The following is a 9147-nucleotide window of genomic DNA, read 5'->3' as shown; positions in this document are numbered from 1 at the left end:
GGTTAGGCTGGCCTCAACTAGAGCCAGGGCCTTCTCGGCTGCGGCTCCAATCTGGTGGAATGCTCTGTCACAAGAGACTAGGGCCCTGCGGGACCTGACATCTTTCCGCAGGGCCTGCAAGACAGAGTTGTTCCGCCAGGCCTTTGGTCAGGGCGCAGCCTGACTCCCTCCTCTGGCAACCTGCACAGAATTTTGCTTAATCGGTTGCCATCAATTTGATTTTAACTAATTTTTTATAATGAAATATTTTTAGAATGTGTGATTATTTGATTGTTTATTTGATTGTTGTTAGCCGCCCTGAGCCTGGCTCGGCTGGGGAGGGCGGGATATAAATAAAATTTATTATTATTATTATTATTATTATTATTATTATTATTATTATTATTATTTTGAAAAGAAAAAAAAAGAACAAATTCCTATGCTCCACAAATAACCCAGAGATGCATTTTAAATAAAAGCATACATTCTACTCATGTACAAACACCAGGCAGGCCTCACAAATAACCCAGAGATGCATTTTAAATAAAAGGACACATTCTACTCATGTAAAAACATGCTGATTCCCAGACCGTCCACAGGCCGGATTGAGAAGGTGATTGGGCCACATCTGGCCCCCAGGCCTTAGGTTGTTTACCCCTGAGCTAGACTCTAGTTTTTTGTCATTCAGAAGGCACATTGCCAAATTGAAGTTTTCAAAGTTAATACATTGGGGCCAGGGGTGGTGAAGGAAAGAAAGCAAAATAGGAGTGTATGGGAAAGCTGTAGTCTATACATGCATGCTCTTAGAAAAATAAAAACAATAATGTAACGAGGGGACTTTCAAGGTGTAGTGTCCCACTTCATATTAGCACTGCCTATAATCGCTGAAGAATTATGTTTTTTAATATCCTTTTTATTTTATTTTTCAGAACTCGGTACAACTTAACAAAAACATCACACACATTTTACAAAAATAAGAGATCAGTTATAGTTGGCTCCACTTCCAGGACTCAGTTGGAGAGCATCTGTCTTGCATACAGAAGGTCCCAGGTTCAATCTTCATTTAGGGCTGGGAAAAACTCCATGTGTGAAATCCTGGAGAGCTGTTGCCAGTCAGTGTAGACAATACTAAGCTACATGGACCAATTGTCTGACTCAATATAAGGCAGCTTGCTATGTTCTTATGTAAGGCAGCAGTGGAGACCAACTATTGCATGTTGCATTAGTGACCTATCCAGGATTCTGTTTTTGAAACACATTGTTCCTAAGGTTTCCATGTGGAGTGCAAGACTACCCTGGTTAGTTACATGTTTAATAAAGTTATCTTACATCAGTTAGAAGGTATCCTCATTTTCAGTTTATTTTCAACTTCCCTTATGGCCCGCATTGCACATGGGGTTTTTTTATACCAGAGTTATACCCAGCACCCTTTGATACAAAACCTCAAAAGATAGGTCTCTCTATAATCATAAGATTTCTGACTTCTCTGTCCAAACTAAAATAAAGCCAGTCCAGTCTTTATGCTTAAAAGTTTTTAAAAGTTTATTGTATAAAATTTCATTTGATAAAAATTACACATTGCACAATATTTTAGAGTAACTGTGTTTTCTTTAAAAGTACAACTTTAAACAGTATGACACAAGAACAGAAAGCCTAAGGAATTACAAATTGAATTAAGTTCCCTAATTCAATATGTAAGGATTTGTGTTAAAGTAATCTAGAGCCAAAGCTTCATATTGCTATAAGGCACAATTTTAAAGGCATTCCCTGAGCAAGATGCTTCCAGAATTACAGCATTATAGAGATTCTCAAACAGATATGTTTCAGCTAGAATCCAAGTCCCATTGGCTTTCAAGGAATGAACATGTGATTGCTGCTGAAGCTTAACTTGCAATTAAATTTAGAATTTGTCAGAGAAAGGGGGGAAAGGAAAAATATAGGTATTAGGTACATAATAGGAATTTTAACTTTGCATGATCTTTTCAGTCAAAAGTACAAATTGCAAAAACGACTTCAGGAGCAAGAGAGCATAACTGCAATCATTGCTATCCACAAAGGATTTTGCTGAGGATAAAAACAGGATAGAAGTGCCCTTTAGCATGTTACATCTTTACATTCTCAGTGCTATGATTTAGTTCCAATACCAGTAACTTAACAATATATGTAAGATGTAACATTTGGAAACAAGAACAAAAGAGAATCCAAATGTCAAGTTGATAAGTTACATATGAATATCAACATTAATTCAGCGGTTCTACCTAATCCATATAATAAAAGGTGAAGGGACACAAGTCATTTGAACTTACATCTAAAAGACATCCTGAAGCCTTAACATTTTTGGATCAGGATTTTTTAAAATTGTGCTTTATTTCTGTGTATTATTAGATACTTGATTGGAAAGAAGGCACAGGGGGTATGAAGCAAAACAGTTTTTGTAGAATACATAACTGTCCAATGAAGCACAGCCTTTGTACCTTTAGTGCTTATGCAGAAAAGTAAAAGTAAATTTCGTCAAGAGCAGCTTTTCTAACACATGTAGCTCTATGATGCAACAGGCTGAAACTGCTAACCGAAGCCCAGTGTTCTGCTGTGTCCAAGAATGATGTATATACACAGTTCTATGAACAGCTGGCCTCTTTAGGATGAGTGAATTAATAAAGGAACTACTGTATATAATCTTTGTAAATGCACACACATTTTTGGATTGGTCAGAAACTGGGTTCTAACAGTACCATGAATTAAGAATCTAAGGAAAAATATACCTATTCTTGTGAAGTTTATGTGTGGGTACATCTGACCCCAACTTATATGTAAAAAAGTTGAGTGAGGTAATACAAACATTGCCACCTTTGAGGGGTTTCATTCATAGTTTCAATGAGGGCAACTATCCTAGTGGCTCGATGGAATTATAGAATCAAGAGTGTTTACAGTATAGGTGAAGGCCTTAAAGTGCTTTTCAGAACTGAATTAAACTTCCCATCAGCTTTATGAGGTAGACAGTTAACTGGGTCCCTTTTTATAAACCAGCACAAAAGAAACTTTTATCAAATGGTGTACCATTAAAAAGCTAAAGGGAGCAATCTCTAAAAGGATGTCAGCAGATAGAGAAATTATGGAATCTTCAAAATAACAGTTCTCTTGAACTTTAAACAGCAGTTTGGAGGCTTTGATGCAAAACAAACAAACAAACAAAAAAGCCCCTATAAAAATAACTTTGCACATGTGCTGTTCAATTATACAAAGGAAATATATGTTATACAAACAATATATTTCTTTCCACTCAAAGAGCACCATCAAGGTAATGAAGGAAATGAAAAGATATTAATATATATTCCTATGAGCCATGAGAGTTAAGAGATTTCATGTTGATTTATACTGTGAGTCTGAGACAGCTGTGAGAGTTTCATGGGTGTTAAGTGTCAAATCTGTTATGAGTGGTGGCAGCAGAGCATGGAAGTTTTGGTGTAACCAAAATTATGTTAACCTTATAGCAATAGAGTTATTTTATTGACAGTGCAAACGCTCCTGCTTACTTCTGCCTCATGCTCTGACATGTGACATTGTTCCTACCCTGTAGTCTCCTAGGAACACTTCAATATTCAAAACAATCTTACCATGCAAAGCAGTGGCACTGTTTCCTTTCAGTGAAGAAGTAAAATCCAAGAGCAGTAAGCAAAAGATCAAGCGACGCCTGCAGAGTTCAGCTGACATCTTCAAAGCCTACAGCACCATTCTTCTAGATGCTTGGCTTGAGGATTTCTTCTCTTGATCCCAGCACTCTCATATGACGTTTCACTATACTTCTGTGGAGTCATCCATTCTTCTAAAATATATAGAAACAACTATTCTCAATTTCAGTTGGAAGATGCAGCATTTTAATTGCAAGGGGGAAAATGGCAAAGCTAAAGAGGTGTGGGCTTAACTAATACCTGGAAGGGAAGCCAATGAGGGTCCTTCCTATGCCATTTAAGCATTTAAAATAGAAAGGAGAATACAAGAATATTTACTTTCATGTAAGAGAGCATGAAACCATCTCAGCTGTGGGGATAAAACAGAATTCACTGCCACCTGCTGTATGGAACCACCTTACAAAATGATACATCAAGGATTTATTTGCACATTGAACAAAAATATTCCCACAGGTCACTTCCAGGAGACAAACTGATGTAGGCATGATATACAGCAGGGTGTGTTTGTGTCTTAAGCAGAGGAATCACGTCAGCTGAAGCCCTGGGAGTGATGGGATTTGATAACATTCCCTTGCTCTCAGCTATGTGACTTAAAAGACATCTGAAGGCAGCCCTGTTAAGGGAAGTTTTTAGTATTTGAGGTTGTATTGTGTTTTTACTATTTTTTGCAGGGGCAACCCAATCAGGTGGGTGGCATATTAGATGATGATGATGATGCAAAAAACACAGCAGTCACATCCCCTCTGTGAGTGATGGAACATCAAAAAGCTACATTGTTCCCAGGGAGACTTGCCCTATTCTGTTGAAGAAGACCCACTGTACTGGCCATTCCAGACTCTGAATGGCTGGAAGACTACTTCTGAAACTTTTAAAAAGGGATAGAGGGAACCATATGAAATGAACAGAGGAAGCCAGCCCTGGAGCCCTTGGCTCAGCACTGGGTTCTGCAGGACTGTAGGTTCTATAGTAATTTATTGATCTAATCCAGGTCATGATCTGCTCTGATCAGATTAGGCCAAGGTGGAATCAGAGTTCTGTGGAGTTTTTTCTCCATCCCCATTGTAAATGAATACCCCAATAGGGCTCAACTTGGAAGTACATACAGGCTTAAATTAAACTAAATTTAAATGATAACGGTACAACAAAAAAAGCAAGTAAAATTAATCTCTGCTGCCATAACATCTGCTGTAGTGCTATCCACTTGGGACTATTCCAGGCATCATCATTTTATTTGTATGCTGCCTTTCCATAGTTAAAATCATGCTAAAGGTGGCTTACAGCATGAAATGATTTACATTACAAACATAAAAAGTAATTATAAACAATAAATAAAATGCATCAAAAAGTACACAACCAAACTGAACAATTTCCATATAAATCACAATAAGATCTGAAAATAAATATACCAAAAATATATAAATAACAACAATCTCCCTCCCCAAACAACACCGCAGTTCAAGAGCCTGCTCCCTGTAGCTTTATTGTCCATTGTTTGCCTCTCAAGAGAATCGTACTCGGATAAAACACACACCTGAGTCTTTTCAACAGCCTTTCACGTTTTTGTTGTAGATGCAGGTTCTTAATGACCCTGGGGACATCAGGCACAAACCAGGCTGCAATCAGTTTGATGCAAAGGGCCACATGCTGCAAAGAGCCAACAGAATCAGATTTTATTCCTTACAGGAGACATACTGCAATCACCATCTAATTTGTTCATTTAAGCAATTTATATACTGCTTGATTACAATAGTCCCTATGCCATGTAAAAGTAACTCAACAATACAATTGTTGGTCTAGATAATGACCAACAGTAAGCAACCTGCTGTTCTTAACTGCTTTACATTGGTTCTTTTGGACACTTGTGTGTTTTACTACATCATGGCAACTAAGCGTCATGGATCGACATTAATCTAAGTCCCTCCACTGACTGTGAAAGGACTGAACAGTCAATTATAAACCCACTATTAGGTCGTGTCCAGAGGAAATCTAAAGCGATGCCCCAATTATCATTCAACACAGACTTTGTTTAGTCCTGGGAAAGATAGTCAAGTCCATGTATAGTTGCCCCTCGCTAACTGGCAGAGTTTCTGTTCCTGGACTCAGAACACACTGAAAGAGATATTTCATCTCCAAAGTTAAGACGGCTTATAATGTCCAGTACCTGGATGGCAAACAACATAGAAACCTTATTTGCATGGACATACAGAGCTCTGTGGACAAAGAGTGAAACACAAAACTTAAAATAATTTAACAGTTCTACAAAATAAAAAGTTTCTCCATTCCCTACTGCCTGCTGCTTTGCCAAGTCCAATATTCTACAGAATGTGATCTGGCTGTTAGCAAGGGAATCATCTCTAAAAGGAATAGAGTATATTTATTTCTTCTCATATATGAAAGCTTTTTCAGAGTGCATTACTTTGAGAATGAGAAGCATGGTTGGGGATACCCTGGTCATACTTGGCTGAATGTGACCCAAGATTATTCCACAAATGTTGCCCTAAGCTATGATCAATGAAGTTACACTCTTAAGGAGCCTAAATGTAAATGTTCCTTCACACTCACATTTATGTTCAGCTGAAAACTAACATACTAGAGCTTTTACAACAAAAATACTTACTTCAAACAAGATAAGGAAGGAAAGGCGGGCTGCAAGAATATGCCAAAACTCAACAGTATGGCTGTAGTCCTCATTGTTCCTGTAATCTCGGTACCTACAGGAAGGGCAAAAGCAACACATAAATGCTGCAGTATGTATTGCCTATTACAGAAATCCAGTTATTTGTTTGAAACGTGTTGTTTTTAGTGTCTTCTTTTGACAACAAAGGATTGTGGTTTTCTTTGCTGCAACAGACTAACAGCCAGTGCTTTTTTTCTGAGGATACACAGGGTTATGCATACCTCTAAACATTTTGTGAATCTTTGTACTTTTGTCCATTTACTGTATTTATTTTTCCTGATTTGAACTATAAAATGGTGATTTTCTTGAGTCAAAATGAGAGTACCCCTAAACATATTTTTTTAAGAAAAAAAGCACTGCTAACAGCTATTTCTTTGGATGTTTGCCCAATGTTTGCCCTTATGGGGAATTTACTGATATTTGTTGTTTTTAACTTTTGTAAGCTGCTTTGGGGGCTTTATGAAGCAGAAAAGTGATGTTAAAAAAAAAGTACTGTACAGTTTTCAGAAGCTAAATCTGATGAGAGAACAATAATCAGTACTGTTCAGTCATAAACTAGTACTAAGAGAGTACTGTCCTATCTATCAGATAGTAGGGCATCTAATACTGGGCAATACATGCAAGACTTTGAGATGTTAAAAGCAATCAAATGCTTCTTTCCCTGCTTGCCACTCCTTCTTTCTGTCCCTCCTTCAAGAAAGTCTTGCTGCTACTTATATGAATGATGATGAAGTCTGTCAGCAAGCAGGGCTCCAACATGTCACTTGAAGTGGAGCCCCTCCCAGTCAATGTAATGATAAAGGACAGGATCATAAGTAGAGCACTGGCAGGTTGCTTTTCCCAGCTAGCAGGTTCTGTGTTTCTGCCATGTCTACTCTGACACTGCAGTGAATATTGCAGGCAAGCCATGTTCCTCTCTTAAAGTAGAATTCATTTTCCTGCAACCACATCTGGAATTGGATCAGTAAACTGTGACTCCACACAGCATTTGGTTCAAACAGCACTCACTTTTTAGAATTATGTATCTTGGGAAAATATTTGTTGCAAACACACCTCAGGTGATCTATGGCTAATACTGTCTTCCACAAATATAAACCAATATAAAGTGTTGACTTTCAGGATTCAAAAATAAGGCTTTAGTTACTTCCACAAAAATAACAGATTTTCCATCCCCCACCTCCCCTGGTCTTCATACATACACATTTGTGTGACTGCAAAGGGAAAAGAATATAATCTCCAGAGTAGCCCAATGCTAGATTGAGTTTCTCCTCGCACACACACACAAAAGCTCCAACAGATAATATAAGCTCTGTTGAAGGGATGGAGGACTGCACCAATAACAATTGGGCTGTGGAAGTTTCATTGCTAAAGCTGAGGGCATGGAAACATCACCATACATTTGCCAGTACCTGCAGTGCGTTATCACATTCCCCATGGGATCTTTACGTTCTGGCAGATTCTCATGGTTCGCAAAGTCCTGGACGTTGAACACCGAAAGACTGTAGTTGACGTAACCTGCCAAACAACTATGGGCAACAACAAAAAAAGTGACAATCAGATGGGGTGCAGTAGGGTCCCAGTCTAAACATTTATGCAGCCTGTAAAGAAAGGAGGGGGGATAAGGTAGGGAAGATGGATACTTAATCCCCCTACAACTCCTGGGTACAAACATCTTGAGTTGCAACAGGATGTTGAATCACCAGGGTAAAAAACTATTCTGCCAGGTGGTATTGCCAGAGCCCCTGTTAATACTCCAACCCAAGCCAGGAGAAACTCAGGGGGCTTCTGGACGGACATCCTTGGGATTCACAAAAACAAGAGGCAAAAAGTCCACTTTTTGACTTTTGAGCCCCAAGCCCACAAATTGCTCAGTAGCATAGTACCAAGCAGCCAAGTACCAGATTTAGAGCCAAGTTTACTCCAGTAAGGTACACCAGGATAAACACAAAGCTTTATTAAGGAGGTTATAAGCACACACATAAGAACTCATTTCCAATAAGAAAGGACAATTAAGAAAAAGGCTAACAGTGTAAGTACACATTTGGGAATTCAAGCACAGAACAGAAAACAACAGAGCTAGCTTGCCTCACCCTAATACCAACCATTGGAGTCATGGACCGCATTAGACCAGCAAGCTGCATCCAGACACATGTGGATGTTGCAATCCATGAACTCCATCAAAATGGGGTGCCAAAATTAAAAAAACAATTTTTATACAAAAAAACCCCTGTATACAGAACAGCAGATACTGCTTAGCCAAGGAACATACTTCTCAGCACTAGAGGGTGTACGTGCTGGTTGGCCATGCAGCCATTAGGTTAATTTTTGAACAGTCACGGTGACCTTGATGCCATCTTACATTAGACAGTCACAGGCAGCAAGATGAAACTAATTAATGAAACTTTCTTCCTCGATGAATACTGTATCCAGAAATCTGAGTAAAATCCCATTTTAAAATGAGCCAGAGAAAGGAGGATTAATTTACAAAGCCTATAATTGAATAGTCTTCTATTTTTCTGTAGGGAGGATTCAAGAAACAGAATGAAATATATTGATTTTCTCTTTCTCACACACAGTATTCATAATATATGTTACACTTTTAAAATTGCCTCCTCCCTGCTTATCTCTTTTTGTCGAAAACTAAATTCCTCCTTTGCCTTAACTTTCCCACCCTTTTCTCCCTCCACAACAGTGCATCACATACTTTATGAATGGTCTCGTACAGAAAGACCTTTAGCAACAGAAGCTGCTTGTGTTCCATAACAATAAATTAATCTCTGAAGTAACCCTACAGAGAAAAAA

At 38.4% G+C, this 9147-nt stretch overlaps 1 protein-coding gene across 3 annotated transcripts in view; it reads right to left on the bottom strand.

Annotated features, from left to right (window-relative positions):
* Positions 1-1503: 1503 nt before the first annotated feature.
* ANO9 (anoctamin 9) overlaps positions 1504-9147 on the bottom strand; it is a 41488-nt gene continuing 33844 nt past the window's right edge. For all 3 annotated transcript variants that reach the window (XM_081212239.1, XM_081212241.1, XM_081212240.1), the window contains 4 exons: positions 7755-7871; positions 6286-6379; positions 5200-5312; positions 1504-3802 (listed from right to left, as the gene is read on the bottom strand). In XM_081212239.1, the coding sequence (XP_081068365.1) occupies positions 3775-3802; positions 5200-5312; positions 6286-6379; positions 7755-7871 (352 nt within the window). In that variant the 3' untranslated portion in view covers positions 1504-3774. The remainder of the gene's footprint in view (positions 3803-5199; positions 5313-6285; positions 6380-7754; positions 7872-9147) is intronic.

This window comes from Podarcis bocagei (genome assembly GCF_964188305.1).
Source record: "Podarcis bocagei genome assembly, chromosome: 1".
Lineage (NCBI taxonomy): Eukaryota > Metazoa > Chordata > Lepidosauria > Squamata > Lacertidae > Podarcis > Podarcis bocagei.
This window is presented reverse-complemented; position numbering and strand designations above follow the sequence as displayed.